This window comes from Schistocerca gregaria, chromosome 4 (assembly GCF_023897955.1).
Source record: "Schistocerca gregaria isolate iqSchGreg1 chromosome 4, iqSchGreg1.2, whole genome shotgun sequence".
Lineage (NCBI taxonomy): Eukaryota > Metazoa > Arthropoda > Insecta > Orthoptera > Acrididae > Schistocerca > Schistocerca gregaria.
The window spans coordinates 161,218,796-161,241,243 of record NC_064923.1 but is presented as its reverse complement, the minus strand read 5'-3'; the positions used below and the strand labels follow the sequence as shown (position 1 = coordinate 161,241,243).

The 22,448-nt window shown below is 37.5% G+C and overlaps 1 protein-coding gene across 4 annotated transcripts in view; it reads right to left on the bottom strand.

Annotated features, from left to right (window-relative positions):
• The window catches only part of LOC126365920 (uncharacterized), a 179,193-nt gene that overhangs the window by 95,639 nt on the left and 61,106 nt on the right, over positions 1 to 22,448 (bottom strand). For all 4 annotated transcript variants that reach the window (XM_050008667.1, XM_050008668.1, XM_050008670.1 and 1 more), the window contains exons 10-11: positions 10,646 to 10,930; positions 8,921 to 9,084 (exon numbers count right to left, since the gene is read on the bottom strand). In XM_050008667.1, coding sequence (XP_049864624.1) covers positions 8,921 to 9,084; positions 10,646 to 10,930 — 449 coding nt within the window. The remainder of the gene's footprint in view (positions 1 to 8,920; positions 9,085 to 10,645; positions 10,931 to 22,448) is intronic.

Here is a 22,448-nt window from a genome sequence, read left to right as displayed (position 1 = left end):
GGCGGCTTCCTCTTTCATTTCTTAGCCCCAATCCATATTCACCTACTACGTTTCCTTCTCTTCCTTTTCCTACTGTCAAATTCCAGTCACCCATGACTATTAAACTTTCATCTCCCTTCACTACCTGAATAATTTCTTTTATCTCATCATACATTTCATTGATTTCTTTATCATCCGCAGAGCTAGTTGGCATGTAAATTTGTACTACTGCAGTAGGTGTGGGCTTCGTGTATCTTGGACACAATAATGCGTTCACTATGCTGTTTGTAGTACCTTACCTGCACTCCTATTTTTTTATTCATTATTAAACCTACTCCTGCATTACCCCTATTTGATTTTGTATTTATAACCCTGTATTCACCTGACCAAAAGTCTTGTTCCTCCTGCCACCAAACTTCACTAATTCCCACTATATCTAACTTTAACCAACCCATTTCCATTTTCAAATTTTCTAACCTACCTGCCCAATTATGGAATCGGGCATTCCACCCTCCGATCCGTAGAACGCCAGTTTTCTTTCTCCTGATAACGACGTCCTCTTGAGTAGTCACCGCCCGGAGATCCGAATGGGGGACTATTTTACCTCAGGAATATTTTACCCAAGAGGTCGCCATCATCATTTAAAAATACAGTAAAGCTGCATGCCCTCGCGAAAAATGACGGCTGTAGTTTCCCCTTGCTTTCGGCCGTTCGCAGTACCGCAACAGCAAGGCCATTTGGTAAGTGTTACAGGGCCAGATCAGTCAATCATCCAGTCTGTTGCCCCTGCAACTACTGAAAAGGCTGCTGACCCCTCTTCTGGAACCACACGTTTGTCTGGCCTTTCAACAGATACCCCTCCATTGTGGTTGCATCTACGGTACAGCTGTCTGTATCGTTGAGGCACGCAAGCCTCCCCACCAACGGCAAGGTCTATGGCTCATCGTCGGTGTTCCTGGGTACACCTTACAATTACATCATGGTCAGGCAGAGATTCCAAAATCAGATATTTAATTGTTCCTGGGTACACCTTACAATTAAATATCTGATTTCGTAATCTGTCCCTGACCATGATGTAATCTAACTGAAATCTTCCCCTATCTCCCAGCCTTCTCCAAGTATACCACCGTATCTTGCGATTCTTGAACAGAGTATTTCAGTTACTTGTCAAAATTTACTGAAGAACTCAATCCTTTTGCTATAATTCCATGTACCAAGCTCATATTCTCCTGTAGCCCTTTCTTCTACTCCTTCCCCTACAACCACCTTCCAGTCCACCGTGACTATTGGATTTTTATCTCCCTTTGCGTACTGAATTACCCATTCCACATATTCAGGTATTTGATCTCTCAATCTTCCGTTGCGACGTAGGTATGTATAACTGAACTAAAGTTGTCAGTGTTTGCTGTTGATTCAGATGAGAACCGCCCTGTCACTGACCTGTTCACAGCAACACACACTGTACTCTACCTTCCTACTCATAGTGAATGCTAATCCTGTTATAATGTTTTCTGCTGCCATTGATATTACTCGTCCGAACAGAAATCCTTGTTTTCTTTCTATTTCACTTATATCAGATTGAGGCTCTGCATTTCCCTTTACAGATTTTCTAGCTTCCCTGCCACGTTCAAGCTTCTGACATTCCACACCCTGATTCGTAGAACGTTATCCTTCCGTTGGTGATTTTATCTTTTTCTCATTGTGATCTCCTTCTTGGCAGTCCCCTCCCAGAGATCTGAATGAGGGACTGTTCAGAAATCTTTTGCCAATGGCCGAGGTCATCATGAGAGACTTTCGATTATAGGCCACGCGTCTTGGGGAAACACATTGTTTGTCTTTAATGTAGTGGTTTAGATTGCCTTCTGCATCGCATTCCATTAATCATTGCTGATTCTTTCACTTTTAGGGTCCCAGAGTAAGAGAATCCCCTGACCCTCTGTCTGTTCCTCTGCCCTCTTTGACATGGCCATTGGCTAAATAAAGGATGACTTCTTATGCCGGAAGTCTTGTCTGCCACTGCTAATCATTTCTATACAAAATTTAAGTGGTGGCAGAGTTCGAACCTTCGATCAAGACGCTAACCCTAGACCTAAACTTCTTGATGATTGAATATTTTTATTACAACTGGACACAGAATGTTGGCTTCTCTACTGGACATCGATTGAAATAAGTTATGAGTAACTCCAGGTTCAAACCCCGATCTAGTAAAAATTTTCGAATGTCATTGCAGAAAATAGATCTATTGCAATTGAGCTGGATTTCAAGAATGAATGGCATGAAACTAGTTGGTTCATAAATAAATATTTATGATACAGCTGAAATGGTCTTTTTCATCATGATACAATTCTTCATCTGTGGATGACCACAATACAAAACTTTTTGTGACTAAGTGCAATGCAGGAAAAAAAAAATTATCACCTTTTGCTGGGTAATATATCAGTCAAATGATGTATCGAGCACCGAATCCATATCTGATGTCAGTTTCTCTCTATCAGAAACAATTTTGTCACAAGGTGACTATGTCATTAACTTCAAGATTGGCAAAATCATGGAATTGGAACATTGTTTATGTTAATTTCAGCAGATATTTTATTGAATTATAAACATGGAAACATCAGATAGGAAGTGCACAGCTATTGGCTTATGTTTTCTTTCTGTCTTCTTCTGAAAACCTAATATTTACCTTTTTCTCCTATGAGCGTCTTACAGAAGTGATCAACCGTAGTCTCCCACCATCAACCCTGCAACAACCCTGATCTTGTATTTTCGATGACTTTCTTGTCTTGATGGAAGCATTAACCTGGTTCTTCACAGGTATCACACATATTCTCAGACAAGGAAATCTAATTATAGTTCAGAGTGACTCCTGAGGTTCATTAAACAGCCTGACTTCATGAACTTTCCCACTGTTTCATTACAATCGGAACATACTAGGTGCACCTTTTACTGTCTAAGAGTATACCAAAAACATCTTTTAATGATATCCAAGACTATCTCAGTCAATTTAATTGGAATTTTTTCTAATTTCAGATTCAATGAACAAGCATCTTAGCTTCTGATAGATGATGAAACTTTTTGGAGAAATACTTTAAACAGTATCCATGTATGGCTAAAATTTTCACGAACAGTTTCATTTCACTGAACTTAATGTCTAGAGGTTGTAACAAGTTTTCCTCTCCACAGATACACATGGCTCTTTGCTCAAAAAGAAGAACCAATGAGTTTATCATAGTGCTTATGTTGTTATGTAACACCTGAAACAACCAACACTGAAAATTTTACACTAAAAAAATATTTTTTAAATACCGAGTCCAAATTACGAGGAATGAAAACCTTAAATATTTGTTTTAAATGTTATTTATTGTGCAGATGTGGTACAAATCTGTATCACTTTTCAACAAAATCTCGCTCACACTCAATTCAAGTCCTCCAGCACTTACTGCGGGCACAAATTCCTTTAGAAAAAAATTATTTTGGTAGTCCGCACAACCACTCATGCACCGCATGGCATACCTCTTCATCAGAACATAACTTCTTTCCTCCCATTGCACCTGAGTGGTCCAAACCTATGGAAATCACTTGGGGCCAAGGTCCAGTAAGTATGGTGGATTAGGAAGACACTCAAAATGCAGGTCTGTGATTGTTGCAACTGTTGTACGGCCAGTGTGGGGCCTAGCATTGTCATGTTGCCAAAGGGCACCTGCTGACAGCAATCCACGTTGCTTTGATTTGATTGCAGGCTCCAGATGATTTTTTAAGGAGATCTGTGTATGATGCACTGGTAACAGTGGTCCCTCTAGGCATATAATGCTTGAAAATGACGCTTTTTTCGTCCCAAAAGAGTGTCAGCACAACCTTCCCTGCTGATGGTTCTGTTCAGAACTTCTTTGGTTTTGGTGATGAGGAATGTCGTCATTCCTTGCTCGCTCTCTTTGTTTCCGGTTGGTGGAAGTCAACCCAGGTTTCATCCCCAGTAATGATTCTTGCAAGCAAGCCATCACCTTCTCGTTCAAAGCACCGAAGAAGTTCTTCACAAGCATCGACATGTCGTTCTCTCATTTCAGGAGTCAGCTGCCATGGCACCCATCTTGCAGACACTTTGTGAAACTGCAGCACATCACGCACAATGTAGTGTGCTGACCCATGTCTAATCTGTAAACATGCTGCAATATCATTCAGTGTCACTCAGCGGCTTTCCTTCACTATGACTTCAACTGCTGCAATGTTCCATGCAGTCACAACTCATTGTGCCTGACCTAGATGAGGAGCATCTTCCACCGAAGTCACACCATTCGCGAACTTCATACTCCATTCGTAGACTTGCTGCTGTGGCAAACATTCATCGCCATACAACCCGCATCTGGCAATCTATCTTCAGACCCAACTTCAGATCTTAATAACTTTGGAACTATTCCACACAGTCCAGAGAAATTTTTACAACCCAGTAACATCCATTTAGAGAAAACACTCCATGAATCAAAACAACAACGACAACAACATATTTCTGAGGTAAAATAAAAAAAATCCAAAATGTGATTAAAAAGTATAATATGTTAAAATGTACATATTGCCGGTGCCCTCTGTGCCAAACATAATTCACTCAAAAAGGGTATAAATTTTTTGTGGTAAGCTTTATGTGGCTTAAACACACACAGAACTCTTCATGCCCATATCAGTCACAAAAACTGAGTTACATGCACACGAAAATACAAAAATTACCTGAAAAACATAAATTTTCGAAGTGTGGTAGCGCAAAAGGGACAAGTGGTATCCAAGCCAAATTTCACACGCTGCATAGGTAGACCATAATGATATATATCTCAAAATTTCAGAATGTTATTGCAAAACATTTGTGTAGAATGGAAGTTGACAGACGTATTTGGTGATGTTCCACAACACAATTTTGTAAAAACATTTCGCAAACTGTTCTGCCTCTCTTTATCCTCTTCCACAACTGTTTAATCACTAAGCAACAACATATAGACAAATTAACACAACCTATCATTAATGTTTACTGCACCGTAACTGCTAAAAACCAGTCGATTTTGCTTCAAACAGAAGTTCTCCCACAATTTCGCCACTGTACTCTGTGCATTGAGTGGCAAATTGTACTGTCTTCCTGACACTGTGGTAGGAACTGGAACTGTCATAAGAATATGTTCACAAGGAATCCAACACACATCTGCCAAACGTGGCCAATGAAATGATCTTGCTGGTCCTGCTGGTGCCATGAAGTTCACAAATACATCACCTTCTGCTTCACAGCACTCTGCAACACATCCTAAGTATCATTTGTCATCATAAACAGCAATAACATAACAACCTGGTTGTATGTTGCTGCTTTTGCTTCTGAATCCTGAGTCAGACACACTGAAGAGACATGTTGTGCATGAACCTATAGTTATAACCGGACAGTCTGCTCATCTGCGCATTGTCAGAGTCCGCTGGAGAGAAGTGATCATGGCTCCTTGTGCCTTCAACAGTTTTAATGTGTTCTAGTCTGCTTTTTAGCAACTCTTCGACTGATTTCACCTCATCTTTCGAAGCATAGAATGACTGTATGCCAGAGATATTTTTCTGTACCCAGGTAAATAATTGAAGAGGTGTTAGAATGTGACCTTTTGTAGGGTGCTGCAGTCTAGCTCGTGATGCCATGTGCTTAATGGTAGCACCAATACCATCACATACATTTTTACCATGACTTTTTGCAAAAAAATTCCATTCTGCATGAATCTGAAAATCGTGGTAATGCATGCATAAATTTTTGAGATTTTTACGGTTTTTGTACTGACTAGTTGCCCCATCACTTAAGTATTTCGCAAAATGTATGTGAGGCAACTTATTTTTCACATATGCCACGACAGTGCGAATGTGTGCATGAATTAAACAGTCACTAAAAATGCACAGGTTCATGATAGACACATCACCTGATTCAACTCTATAGTAACTCTCAAATGGCTGGAGAGTTGCTTGACTGTTGTCCCAATGATATCCTTGGATAGCATCTTGAACTATAAATGCATACTTTTCAGAAAAGTCTAGTATTACTATAATTTCATCATGTTTCAAATTATCCTTACAAAACTGGAGATAAGCTGATTGTGCTGTTGCTGTGAAGCTGTGTGTGGTCAGTTTGTCTGTTTTTTGATAACACATTTCAACAAAATCTTCCACTGTACTTTGCTTTGTTTCAAGACTTGTGTGATCTGTGTGTGTCCATTGTTTATAAGAAACAAGTCCATCATCATCCATAAGGAGTTCACCATACAGTTTGTTATTCATATGGTCTGCATGATTTGCATTACCAGGACACTTTTCACACCTGTGTATCATGCACTGGTAGGAACTGATGCCACACACTAGCAGCTTCATTGCACCTTTGTAATCCAGACCAGAATCCTTCATAGCAGCTAACATCAGCTTAACATTTTGATGGGTCTCACATACAAACACTGTGTGTGCCCCTTGCACTTTCAGGCACAACCCATTTTGGCCAAAGATTGAAAAAAGATGATAAACCTACTTTGGTATTGGGATACTTTTCCTTTAATTCTACATATTGTTCTGATATGTTGCATAGCAACAATCTTTTTTGCATCTGTACATGTACATTTCACATTTTCACCATTACATAGTCTTTTTTCCAGGCATTATTCGGATGTAGTCATTATTTTCATAAAACTCCAACACTAGTACCTTTATTTCTAAACTCAATTGCTTAGCCTGAGCCTGCTGTAGTTGTGGAAGCACTCCTTGGGTTGCTTTTATTTTCCTATCTTGCTTTACCATATATATAGAAACATTGAATTCCTTTGCAGTGTAGTCAATAGATCAGCTGGAAGGTGCAAGGGTAAGAATAGCTACTTTTTTCTGGCATGTGGATATGGTACAGTTTTCTTTCAAATCATGCACAATTTTGTCCAAATCAGAACAATTCTGGCACGATTTCTGTTCCTTTGGAGCAGATAGTTCTTCCTCTTCCACCATTAGAGTGTCAGCTATTTTGTGTTTTAATTCCATTTAAGCTTCTTGTAGTTCTCTTCTACCATAGCTGGGCCTCTCTCTTTTCCAACTTTGTGTGTCTTCATAGGAGACAAACCATGAGCAGTCACTGAAGTATTTAACTGCTCATCCGCTGTGGTTGTAAGTGACAGATACTTTTCATCACTGTCATGTAAATTATCAGAATAGTCTTCATTTTTTAGCAGTGTAACACACCTGGAACATAACTTTTGTCCTGGTTTCATGTTAAGTCCCATTCACAGATTCACTTTCAATACTGATTTTCTCTGAGGCTACACTTCACTGTCTTCTTATGAATCCAAAATGGATCAAAACAACTTCTTTGTAGGAAAGAATACTTATCCAGAAACACTTTCATATGATGATGACGAACACTAAAGTTTCCTGAAACTGTACTTCTTTTGCCCACAGGGTGTATCCCGGATTCCATAGCAACAAATCTTGGTCCGATTCATCCAGATCATACAGTACAAAGCGAATGCCACATTTTGTTCCATATGTTGTTTTATGACATTCAGGTGCTTGTGCTCTACCAATACTGCAACTTGTTTGAACAAAGCACCACTAGTACACTCTTCTGCCTCCATACTGACTTTCCACAACAGCACTGACCAGTCTGAACTAGAATCTTAGAAACACAAGTCACTTTTAATTGTTGCTTTTTTGTTATTCCTGCCTAACAATGACTCATTCTGTCCCTGAAAACTAACATTGTTTAACTTTCTGTTGCCTATTGGTTCCCAACAATTGCTGCAGCTTTATCTGAAACAAGCTGTCTGCATCATCACTATTACTTCCTAAATCGTGTTAAAAGAAGCGTAACCAAATACATCTACATCCACATTTACATTTATACTCCGCAAGCCACCCAACGGTGTGTGGCGGAGGGCACTTTGCATGCCACTGCATTAACTCCCATTCCTGTTCCTGTTGTGTATGGTTCGTGGGAGGAACAACTGCTGGAAAGCCTCTGTGTAGATGTAGATGTGTGCGCTCGAATCTCTCTAATTTTACATTTGTGATCTCCTCGGGAGGTATAAGTAGGGGGAAGCAATATATTCAATACCTCATCCAGAAACAAACCATCTCGAAACCTGGACAGCAACCACCTCTCTTGCAGAGTCTGCCATTTGAGTTTGTTAAACATCTCTGTAACACTATCACGCTTACCAAATAACCCTGTGACAAAACGCGTCGCTCTTCTTTGGATCTGCTCTATCTCCTCTGCCAACCTGATCTGGTACGGACCCCATACTGATGATCAATACTCAAGTATAGGTCAAATGAGTGTTTTGTAAGCCACTTCCTAAGGACTCTCCCAATGAATCTCAAAAAATGGTTCAAATGGCTTTGAGCACTATGGGACTTAACTTCTGAGGTCATCAGTCCCCTAGAACTTAAAAGAACTACTTAAACCTAATTAACCTAAGGACGTCACACACATCCATGCCCGCAGCTTGGTTCGAACCTGCAACCATAGCGCTCGTGCTACTGTGTGCTTTGGCTTTTTATGAACATCTGCCATGTTTGAACTGCAGTTTGCCTGAATCCATTTGTATTCGGAATCAGTTTCAAATTGGAGAACTACTCAACAATAGCACACATTTCAGCAGGAATGGCTACAAGTCTAGATTGGGGCCAGTAGTGTGTTCGCGTATTTGATGTAGCCATGTTGTCAACACACGACAGGGGGTTTGTCAGCTGCCAGTTCTACAAAGCAAATGAGAGAGCAGCGAGCAGAACATATAGCCAAAAGCAAGAGACACTAACATTATCACACTTGTTTACATGAGAAATCAGCTGTGCATTCAGAGAGGAAAAAAAAAAAAAAAAAAAAAAAAAAAAAAAAAAAAAAAAAACCAGTTGTGTTCTCTGGCTCTACCATAACCACAACCTCCAAAATGGTAGAAAAACTTACCAAATGCCTTCATATGATGCAACACAAAGTTTCCCTACTTCTGGAGTACAGGGATCCGTATTGCCCACATTCTGTAGAAACTGAAGTAGTTTTATAATTTTTTCCTCATTTTCAGCTTTGTGTACCATATATTGCCTACTATCAATTTTCAGAACAATCTTGACCTGTAAGAAACCAAACAAAAGCAATGAACTATTCCAACCTGCAAAATAAGACAGCACAGAAACACTTAAATGAGCTGAATTGATCAATCCTGTGTAAGACAAAAATATTTGTAAAGACCTTTAACAGCTGGCAAAAGCACACACCAATCTCTTTTCTGGTTCCTTCCACAGGCAAACTGACTTATAAACTATTAACTCCAAAATTTTATACTTCAATGCAATTTTCTTTTATTTTTTTTTAACCGACAATATCAACCCCCAACTTATTGAAACAATTGATTGCAATATCTACATCTCAAGGCAAATATAATGGAACTGAAGCAACTGCTACTTTAATTTACATCACAGAAAGCATGGAGATGAAATAGAGGTAACCTACCAAAGGAATAACGGAACCTCTATGGAAGAACACCAGTAAATTCTCTATCTTCCTCTTGGTCATGTTATTTGAGTAAGTGTTAGACAAGAAGGTAGAAAAGAAGATTATGGTGTAACATCTTGTTGACAATAAGGTCATTGAAGATTCAGACAGTGTGCAATCAATCCATCAGACATCACATATAGATCCCATCAAGGAGAACCTTGAAGGATGTGCGTTGAGTCAAGGTATGCATCAACAAAAGACAGTAAATTGTACAAATTTAATATTTGTGCTTGGTATTCTGCTCAACAATTTATGGATATCACAGAAAATGTAAACCTAGATAACTGGACAGGGACTTGAACCCCACTCCTCCCAAATGCAAGAACAGTATTACCTCTGCACCATCTCACTCTGTAGAAAACAGGCACTAACATAGCTACAAAAATAATTTTTGACTTGAAAGTAACTAGATAGATAAAAAAAATCTACTCACCAAGTGGCAACAGGAGAATATATATATACATGATCATTCATCAGTAAACACAACAAATAGTAGCTTAATGTATGCAAAGCATTTTGCAAGTAGTTTTTTTCCTAGGTCAGAAATGTTCTTTCTGAAGTATTGACATAAGTACACTGATTTGTGTGTTTCTCCCCCCCCCCCCCCCCCCTCCTATTTCACAATTACATGTCTTACTTCTACACTACTCTGTGGCCCATAAGTAAATTTAAATGTGGAAAAGCTAATGAACTGTCTTCAAAATTTCCAGAGTTGCGTAAATGCGTGCACAAAGGAAATACAAACATATTGGCACTAACAAAGAGTAAGTTTCTCACTTTTTGTTTGTCTCTAAACTTGTGGTTGTTGGCTCTCATTTTGAAAATACACAATAACTTCTCCTGATTTCAATATGACGTACAATTCACAATAGCTGCCACTGCAGCGAACAGATGACACAGAAGATAAATGGACACTCAACACACAAGCTCTCTTTTTTTTTTAAAAAAAAAAAGGCCAATAAAATTATTATTTCAAGATACTATTCTGCCTGTAGCAGAATTGCTTGTGAGATTGTACAACAAAATGAATTGATGAATTGTATGCTATGGTCATTTATTTTACTTTTCCATGTGTTTCACATTTGATAGAATAGGAAATAAAAAAGTTAACTGATACAGTTTGTGAGACAGGCTTACCTTTGTGTAACAATCTGACTTAATCTCTTCTTTTCCCAAACCATGGTCTGTTTTACTATCTGGGCTACCTTCACCTAATACAGCACAACTGTCAGGAAACCTACTAGTACATCCAATGTTGAGCTGCTCACTAACAGATTTAGCAAGATTTTCGTCTGTAAATTTAGACTGCTGTTCTTCTGTCGATTTCAGTTGCTGCTCATCCCAGGATTTATGCTGCTCATCTGAGGATTTATGCTGCTGATGAACTAATGGCTTCTTTTCAATGGGTTTTGTTGGTGGTTTCTGCAAATAAAATTTGACCTTACAATCATTACACTAATACACTTCATTATTTCGCAACTCTAACACTTCAGCACCAAACATCAATTTTTCAGTTAAAATTGAATGATCCTGCATACAAATCAGAACAGTATATCAAATTTTGGCACTAGTCTAGTCTGGCCACAGTGTGGACTGAGCACAGACACAGGTTTCGACCTATCTCACTCTCCCATATCTAAGTGTTCTGATTGGACAGGAAGCACGGGCAGTTCAAGTAGGTGGATTGAGCTGACTGCCTTCGGTTTTCCCCTGAATTTTGATGCACATAGATTACCAGAAATTTTTCATTTTTGTGTGTAAGGACTAGAAATGCAAAGAGAAACATTTAAAATCTACTGCTATCTTTTTAATGTATGGGAATAAAACATGAAAATTTATAACTGTGACTTACGTGTAAAACTGGCTTTTTGTTTAGTAGGCTATAAGCAGATTTTGTTTTCTAAGACGTAGACTGGTAAGGAAAAGTTTGAATGTCATGATATCATTTAAGTAATAGGAATATTTAGTTCTGAAAGAATGCAGTAAATATAAATTAAGAACAAATTAAATAAATATTTTTCTATAAAATGATGGAAAAATTACTCTCCACTAACAATTACAGACAACTTTGGCCAATAGTATTACAGACTACATTTTATTCACATTAAACTTGCACTGACAAATTATCATTTCAACACAGAGTAAAGCACTTTTGGCATCTCTGCTTTTTAAAACACCTGCTACTGACATAAAAATGTAAACCTGTCATCATCCTGAAGGCACAGCCCTATTGCCTCTGTAACTGACTTAATCAGTTTAATGTGGACTCTGCACCACACTGCAACTCGACATTTTCACATTTATGTACCAAGGCAAGAGGTGATTTTAGTCACAGAAAGGAAGACCTCCATGACCAATTTGGGAATCTAACATCAGATCTTATCGACACTTTAACACTGAGGCACACCTATCTCAATATATTATGTCGTAAAAAAAAAAAAAAAAGAAAAAAAAAAAAGAAAAAGAAAAGAATATTCTCTGAGAATGTGGCATAAGTGTACCACAACACACACTTTGAAAGTCTTCATTCCTTTTCATCTAAGGAGGGCGATCATTTTTATTTATTGATAAACATACATGGCACACCAATTGGAAACTGTGCAGGTGCTGGCAAACCATGCTCTGGTCAAATGACTGCTCCAGCTTGTCTCCTACAGAAGCACCAGTGGTAACAAAGTAGAGTGAAGTACTTTAACTCCAACTTACTCACTGGTTAACTGAATTTGCATGCCAGTTACAATAGATACGTTTTACAGTCACTAAATCCCTTGCTTTACAGCCTTTATCAGGATGGAACCTGTGCAAACAAGGTACCTGAAGAATCATGGACAAACATTTTTATTTAAGAATTCTTTAACTACAGATCACTTACAGCACTACAGCTACGCGTGACTTTCATTATTTATGAACAGGTTGTAGTAAGTAAGTAGGAAGAGACGACTGCCACGTAAGAATTCTGGAGTTTCTCTCAGAGAAAAGGTTTCCACCATTTCCATCCAGCACTTGTGTTTCAGAAGCTAACACACTTTGGTGATATTTTTCTATAAACCAAGATACAGAAATCCCATTGGGAGATATAGCGGCAGTGTGGAGGACGTTTCAGGAGTTCTTGGCTCTGTGCAGTTTGGTCTTGGATGGAGTATGCCATCCCTTTCAAGGATTTACCCATTGGCATCCACAAGTGAGTGATGGCAGGGCAGCAGCAAGAGGGAGCACATGCCCGCTCCTGGAATCTATAAGGCTCATTACAAAATTCTCACATAATTGTAACAGTAACTGACTGCGACACTACTAAACTGCAAATCTCACATTACAAAGTGTGACAGAAAATACTCTGACTTTAGTAATCACTAAATTGTACCAATTCCTTGACACAGCACAGAATTCTGTATTATTCTACAGTCAACGTCTGTAACAGAACAATGCTGAAATAGTTTCTGATCATTTTTGTATCACTTCCTTGGATAGTGCTCACCGAGCAGTATAAGAGAACCATTCCAACAACCTGATGCGCAGATTCACTACCACAATGTGAACATGGCAACAGTATACATGTCCACCATCTATCCTAGTTCCAACATGGATGGCCCCACATTTTGCTGTGCAATAGAATCACAGCAGCAGACCAATGTGTGTTGGTGAAAGAACAACATTCATGAAGATTTGCTGATTATGGAAGCACAGATTTCTAAGCAAAATGCATAATTTTTTCTACATTTTTAGGGTTGAGTAGGAAGATTATACTTCCTAAGACAGACCTAGACAAGCAGTTTTAACTGTTTGTGCTAATTTTTGATTATTCTCGAAGAAAATGTTTTGCTTACTTATTTTATCATTTTTTAATGAAAACAACATATTTGCTCAAAACTTTGATTTTGAGAGCCCATATTTCACTCCTAGCCCTCATTTGTCAGTAAGTGGTTCTCTTTTTTTATCAGCTTATAAAAATTAACTTCAGTCAAATGCATAAGAAAGTAGTGCTAAGATACATCCAGAATATTGTGAAATAATACTGCAAGGAGAAAAACTTGCTGTGAAAGGTCAGATAAGTCATCACTTAATCAGTCCATTATGGCAACATAATAATGTCACTGACATGAGCAGTAAATCCCCGAGTTCCTAGCTACAATGCATTGTGCAACTCTTAATGATTTAAATGTGCACGATTTCTTGCTGTTATAATTATATAATGTCACCCACAAAAACCTCTAGCAGCATTCTTAATCAAATGCATAAACAAGTTTGCAAGAAATATTTTCAGTGAAGATGGCAATATCTTATTTTGTTTGGTGTTTAAAAAAAGAGTGATTCTCCATAGAAAAAATATGACATTCTGCAGTACATTAAAATCACATGGCATAACATGAGGTTTCATTAAAAATATAAGTTAAAAAAACATGTGATTGATAATAATATTGGCAAACAATTGAGTTTTAGTGATACATTTTTGAAATGTGTTTAGCATTAATGGGTTCCAACACACTGTTGTGGAGGTTGAATAATGTACAGCTTCGTATAATTTTAGAAAATTCAAAGGATACCGGACAATCTACATTGTGCAAAAACTGTACCCCACAGTGTTTTCAAGAAATAATTTGTAATATTCAGAATATAATGAAGCACAAAAACATTTTATGGACTATAAGACACACTTTTTCTTTGAAAAACGGCCTCCAAAATTCAGTTGTGTCTTAAACTCTAAATTAATATAACAATTCCCAGTGTTTGATTTAAAATTCCCACCTGTCTTAAAAATGGCCATATAACCGATGCTGCGAGAAATCTGTGTCTCTGGCAACATTCAACACAGCTGGCAGCAGCAGCAGCAGCAGAGCACCAATGAAACGAACACGAGTTGCGGGAATTCACAAGCTTGCTAACATTATCTCCCTCCCCCCACCCCCCAATCAAAAACTTAGAACACTGTCTAGCCCATGATGCATCATTGCAGTCTACAGTGCTAGTGAACTTTAACTGAAAGTGATTTGTATTATAGATAATAGTACAATATTTTTGTTAGTAGCTACTTTTGTAATGGAAAAAAATAAAAGGTATTCATATGATGTAGGCTATAAATTTAATGTAATAGCATATGTGGAAAAACATGGAAACAGAGCAGCCGAGTGGCATTTTGGCCCTCCACCAACAGAAAAAACCCTATGCGATTCGTGGGCTACTAAAAAGGAACTGGAAAGAAATGAGGAACACTAAATATCAAATAGAGGACTAAATGCAAAGTAGCTGAAACTAGTAGACGATGTGCTGACATGGATTCAAGGAGACTGTCAAAAAACATTGGAACTAATACAAAAATGATTGAAATACATGCATGTGCTGCAGTAGAAATTAACAGACTTTAAGGGTGGAGTTGGTTGGTGCTATGGGCTAATGAAGCATCATGGACTTAGCATGTGAACCAAAACCAAAACATCTCACAAAATGCCACAAGAGTATGAAGAGAAAATATTATCTTCCTGTCACTTTATTATTATTCATCAAAAGAAAACCAGTGTGAAACTAAGACAAACAGTGAATATGGATAAAACTATTCCAACATTTGAGTAACAGAACTGTTGCCATGAAAGGCACTAAATGTAACTATAAAAATAAGTGGACATGAAAAAATGCACTACACTGTTGCCTTTTCATGCTTTGCTGATGGTGCTACACTTAATGCTATGATCATTTTCAAGCACAAAACAATGCCAAGACCTGAAATACTGCTAGGTGGTGGTGTTCATGTACATGACAGGGGATTAATGGACGAGGCTGGTATAAAATAATGGATTAACAGAGTGTGGAAGAGAAGGAAAGGTACTTTATTGAAGAAGATTTCTTATCTTATGCTAGATCAGTTCAGTAGTCATCTGAAAAATTCTGTGAAAGAGAAATTGATACATGGAAATACAGAGCTTGCTGTTTTCTGTGAAGACTTACTTCACAACTGCAATCTCTTGATGTGTGATAAGTAAACCACTGAAACTGTATATGAGAGAGGACTGGAACAAATGGGTGATGGATGAAACCCAACATAAGCTTTAAAACAATCTACAATCAAATAAGTGTGTCAGTGGATAAAACAGTCAGTCTAGAGTGAGGGAAGACATTACTGTTAAAATCTTTCAAAAGGCGTGGCATAAGTAAAGCCCTTGATGACAGTGAAGTCCATTATATATGAAGAGGACGACAACGAAGACGAAGAAATAGAGGAAGAGGAAGAAGAAGAAGAAGAAGAAGAAGAAGGAAGAAGAAGGAAGAAGAAGAAGAAAGTTCAGAAAAGGAATTTCAGCAATTTTAAAGGTCAGTTAAGTCTTAAAAACAAAGAGTATTTTTTAGTCTGGCTTTGCAATCTAATAATAATAAAAATAGTGAAACTTATTTTTTAAAAAAATTGCTTAAAATTTAATGTGTGTCAGTCTGCAGCATCATAGTCTGTAAAATACGGTATAGATTTCTATTGACAAAACCCCAAATTCATCGGCGCAGAGCGAGAGTAGTGCTGTAGTTGGTGCGACAAAAGGAGGGAGCAATACATTTCTTCTTAATGTGCAAATAACTGACCAAGGAAACCATTCCACTGCTGTCAAATTTTTCAATGACACTCTAGCATTCTTGTGGTCAGAAGGGATACAGTATAACAGTGTATTATTATTTCCCAGTGAACCTGCTCCATATATTAAAGTGGCAACTATAATGCAACTTCACTACACTAAATTTGTTCACCTGACTTGCCTTATTCAGGTTTACATTGTATCGTAGAAACTGTCAGAAATCAGGGTAACAAAGTGTGTCTTCTTGTTTCGGGGGTGAAAAAAGTGTTTGTCAAGTCACCAATTACAATTCAAAAGCAGCGCTTGAAAGCTATTGTAAATACTGTTTTCTGTTATGTGTTACTGCACTCCATATACCAATATGTTATAGGTGAGTTGTTGCCTTTACCTTATTATGTCCTGCTCCATTGAGAATTTTCATTATTTTTATACATTGAGGAATATTAAATTTTATTTAAAATGAATATTTCACTGAATTTCATGTTTAACTACCAGTCCTCTAAACTGCTTCGTCATGACAATTTAGTCACACCAAAACGTTAGCAAATTACTTTAATTGTGTCTTACATGGCATTTCAAGAGGTGTCTATCAGTAACAACAGTGGCTTCAGTATCATCATCTAACCAAGTCAGCGAGAAAAGTGTCTAGCCAGCTTCATCCGCAGAAGTGATGATGTCCAGTCTTGGCAAACTTTCCCTGCAAGTCGTCGTCAAACACAAGCAGCCCAAAAGGAGTCCTCCTTTCCTTCTGTGAGAATCTAATATGTGTGTAAATTACCCTGTCTCCCCCCACACCACAAAATAAGACTGATTCCATTTCATTATTTTTTCTTGTAAGTGAATGATTTAATTAAATAAGGAAGGTCAACTGTTATGTCGAACTCTGAGATGGGGCACTAGACCAATTTAAGAACAAATTTACAAGAAAATCATCCAAGCAGTAACCTAAGGTAGTTTAGGAAAACTGTAAACATGTAAATCATGCAGCCACACCTCCAAGACAAAATGTCTATTTGAACCAATGCTGACAATAATGAGATACAAGAAACAATTATTCAAGCTCCAATATAAACAAAAGACTGCTATGATGGAGAAAACAGAGAGACGAGAACAGATAAATAACAAGTTACTGAAAAGTGTTACAGCTGTAACTGAGAAATGGAGATGTACAGGAATTATTATTCACAAAAATTACAACTTAAGAGCTGTCAATTCATTTATCATAGAAACATTTATTCCTCCCCAAAAGAAAACCTAAAATGTGCACCCAAGATACACAACTGCAGCACCTGAAGACCACAACAGATCAAAGAGGGAAATGCTGTGCACAAAAATCTAAACTCTAAAACATAACATAAATAAACCGAAGTGAGAAAGTCTCAGAAAAAATTACTTAAAAAGCTTTACCTCAGCTTAAAGAACTACAAATGTAAGCAGTTCTTACCAGAAATATTGACTTACTAAATCAAGATTTGTAACATTTTTCTCCCAAGCAGTTACATTAACATTCTGCAAGCATGAAACAATAACTCATCTTTTATAGAAAGATATAAACAAGATATAGACAATGTATACATGAATTTCAGCAGAAAAGTAATAGCAATAGCAATGGCATACCATGAGTATTACATTGCAAGTGGTTGACCGGCAAGGATGGGAGAATCTGTTTCATCTTTAATAAAGAACTCAGATTCTAAGTGATGCAGACTGTTAACATAATAGCAAGAACACACAAGAGAATTTAACTGACAATTTCATTCAATCCTTCACAAGACAAATGTAAGAATTGTATTTATATCACACGATCTGCCACCTTTATTGACAACTCATGCAGGAGAGATTGTTAGATTAATGTAGAGAACAAACCAACAGGAAACATTTAACAGTGCAAGTCAAGCAGTTTATTCAAAGTTATCGTGATAAAGCCTACAGATCACCAACTTTGTTAATCTGGAAAAAAGAGAGAAAAAATATTTGAGGAAATTAAACTGAAACCTATAAAAGATGCTCTATCACATGGAACAACATATCATCAAATAAATCATTAGAAACAGCGAAAATCTGAAAGCATGAGAAGCTGCACATAACGGTGAACTACACTGAAGTCAAAACAGGAGAATGGTATACTGAAAACAAAAGTCTAGCCAAGGCAAAATTTGAGCAGTAAAAAAGGCAAGAAGCAGCAAAGTGTGGAAATGAGGCAGTAAGGAAAGACACAAACTGCAACTGCTATGAAATGAGGTTGTGTATCTGCCAGTTAGACAGCTTAAGGAGCTAACATAAGCTGTAAAATTACACACACATGAGAAAACTGGGCACACTGAAATAAATCAATGTTAGTTATTAGTGAAGTTGTTAGTTATCAGATCAAACAGCAAAAACACAAAATAACCACATTTTAATTACTGAACTGTTCAATTCTCCTTAAAATAAAAAACCATGTGCATATGTGTACCATGTTCGCCATACTCAGTGAGGAACCAGACATCATTTCTATGCTTTCAAACACTGTCCTTCCTCAGAGTACACACACACACACACACACACACACACACACACACACACACACACCCTGTCTCTCTCAGCCAGCCTACAAAGGAGATTGCTGACAAGACACTCATGCCACTATTCTAGAACACACCTCTAAGACTTTAGACCTATGCCATGAAGGACTAACTGGGTATGTTTAATGTATGAAGAGAAGGACCGCACAAATGGAACAGCTTTGTTTAACACACAGTAGAACTTCACAAGAATATTAGAAATTCTTAACTGGTAGACTAAGACAGACATCAATTATCCCACAATAGCTTATTTAGAAAAACTTCACTAAGTTTTATTAAGAGGGGAATCTAGGAATGTACTGCTATATCTGTCGTATCCCCAAAAACACCTTGAATAAAGGAGTAGACTAATTACAGAACACACACTCATTAACCCAGTTATTCTTCTTAATGTTCACTGCCAACAGGAACAAGTAGTAACCTTAACAAGTGGTATTGAGGGATGTATGCTCAGCCATGTTCTTCACAATGATTTGCATAGTATATATATGCTGTTCACAATCTAACATATCGGATGGTGACTTAGGTACTTCAAACTGGTAATGCAATTTTGGGGCCTGTGGGGTCATATTGATAAGCTGTTTTTTTATGAACTGGTTTGATCAAATGCATAGCGCTCTTAACGTTACCCTAATTTCTTTTTGTATCATAGGGTTTGCACCCTCAACTTGCTCCAAAACATTACTCCCCTCAAAAAATTGTTAAGTTTTACACACACATTTGTTCTGAGTAGCAATTATTACAGCAGCATTCCCTTGTCACACTTCATTACAAAGGCATTGATTTCTTTTAGTTTGACATTAACATTTTTAATCAATTATGAAATGGTAGCTACAGTGACATAGTTTTGCACGTTTATGTGCATCCTAATGGCTGTTTAATCCTATGTTGAAACTAGTATACGGTTGCTGTATAACAGCCATGTTCAAAACTGTAAGATTTCTACCAGCCCAGGTGTCTAAGGTTGTACCAAAATACAAAGACATAAGAAGAAAACTGTTAAACACAGGCAGGGCTATTAATTTTAATAAGCATTGTGAAGAAAATGGACTTTTTCCAAGTTACATTAATTCCTATTTTAACAGCAGACAGTGCATGAATGATCCAAAAACTTTTCAGTGCCTAGTTAAAAAAATTAAAAGCAGAGTCCTATGTTTCATAACTTTAGCTCACTAATTTTTTTCACTTACATTTTAATTTTCAAATACATCCATTTTGGGATTTTATTAAGGATGGTTTAGGTATCTGTAAGAATTGTATTGCAAAAAGACATGAGAAGGAACTGCCTAACCATAAGAGCTTTTTACCTGCAGAAAAGCATGTTAGTGGTTTCCAAAGATCTGAGCATAAATTTTTCAACAGAATTCTGAATAAGACTGAAATAGATTCTACACCTGAAGAAACTTCCTTGTCGGAAAAAGGACTTAAATATAACGTAATGCCTAACCTGTCACACAAAAATGTCGTAGAAACTACGATTTTAGATCTTAAAACAGGCCTTGATAGAGTCAAAGTAGATGCTTCTCGACAAATGAGAGTAGCTCATGATGTATGTACTATTCTTGAGAAACATGCAGTTAAAAACTCCTGTCAATATGATTGTGATAAGAAACTGATTAAAAATATTAATGTCAAGCTAAAAGCAAACAATGCCCTTATAATGAAGTGTGACAAAGGGAATGCTGTAATCACTGCTACTCAGAAAGAATGCGAGTCTAAAACTTTACAATTTTTTGAGGAGAACAATGTTTCAGAGCTAGTTGAGGGCCCAAACCCCATGATACAAAAAGAAATTAGGCTAGCCATTAACAGCACTATGCATTTGCTCAAACCATCTCATAAAAAACAGCTCATTAAAATGAATCTACAGGTCACAAAATTGTATTCCCAGTTGAAAGTACGTAACAATCACCATCCGATTTGTTCGATTGTAAACAGCATGAACAGTGCATATAGTATGTTAGCAAGGTTTCTTCACAAAAAAAATAAGAATTCTTTTGTTTTTCAAAATAATTATTCAGTCGTCAATATTCGAAATCTTGTCAGTAAAATCAAAGACCTGCAGTGCAACCACGATACTAAATTGTTTTCATTAGATATTACGAACCTATATACTAACATACCTTTTCAACCAACCATTGACATCATTAAGAAAAACTTGTGTACTTTTAAAAAGTAATATTAAGGTTGTCACTCACCATATAGCAGACACACTTAGGGGCAGATAGGCACAACAAAAACAACTCACAATTGTAGCTTTCAGCTGTCAAGGCCTTCGTGTCATCAACAATAGACAGGCATGCGCACACTCGCGCAAATCACAGTTTCAGTTGCCTGAGACTGCTAGTGTGTGTGTGGGGGGGGGGGGGGGGGGGGCGGTGGGGGGGGGGGGGCGGCGGGGGGGGGGGGGGTTGGGGGCGGGGGCACGTTCAAGACTGTAACATTTACTTGTGCTGCTTATAACTCAGTCTTGTCTTTTTGCATCTGTTTCCAAAGTACTGTATTTAGCAACAAAATCAATCATTAATCTTTTAAATTTAATCACTCACACACACACACACACACACACACACACACACACACACACACACGTATATAGACAGCCTACTAAACATTCGAAATTCCTGAAGTATTGGATGATGAAGTAGTGGGCACAGAAGCTGTAAATCAAAGTCTGTGCGAAAATTTCGTTTTCGTCCTTCTGCATAGCAATTTTACCAACAGTTGTAACCTCAACTAACATAATCACAAATCCATAAGCAAAGAAATTTCAAAATTATGTCATATAATAGGCCTATTATGAAAAGTGGGTTTTGCCACAGGTAATACTGTAGGGTACTAACTAAAAAGACTATCACCTTTGCTAATGATGTATGAAGTAACTGAGCAGTTTCCCAACAAACTAATGCCAAAAAATTATACCTGGCACACACGGTTTTGAGGGTTCTTTCATTTCTAGTTCACCTCAAAAATAACAATAACAATAACTTTACTTATAGTGGTTCTGCCCGAAGCATGTCAGAGCAGCCAGAACATATTGTGCCTCTATCAACTGCAGTCAACATAGGCTACTCCATTTGCTATGTGAGGCACCACAGATAAACAGGACATGTTCAGTGAACAGTTGTGTGATGGCTTGTTTGTCTTTGTTGCAGTCCTCAATGGTGTTTAATGCACTATGATGGCAGAGAGAACTGTTAAAATTTAACGGATTGCTGGAACAGAGAAACACTGAAATCACAGCAGGCTTAACCTTATTTCATGTTCACTGGTATAAATAAGTATCAAGGGTGAAGGGAAACATGCTTTCTCGAAACCTGCTATGTTTGCAATACAATAAGAGATGAGTTTGAAATGCAAATGGCACACACTGGCAATACCGCAGAACACTCCACTACAACTACTCAACACAATGAACACGCAAAAGTTCACACGTAATACACTAGAGGTCACTGCGCTCATGTTAGCAGAGTGAGACATACCTCCACATGTTAGATTCTGACACCTTTCATCGTATCACACACTTTTTGGGTTAATTTGCCGTGCTCATTAATTTCTGCTTTTTTCTGGGTGAGAAAAATAGAAAGATGTCCTAAAAATGCGTATTTCGACATAACTTTTTGTCTTAGCACGATTGTCTTTTACCTGGACACCAATTTCAAATTTTTAATGACTTTTACTTACTGTTACACATATGTGGTTTATTTAAGAACAGATGAAAATCATTACCACAGATTATTGTATAAAACATCGTCCGTACATTTAATTTCCTTTCACACAATGTATTGGGGTGGTTACAATTTTTAATCCTGTATAGTAATTACA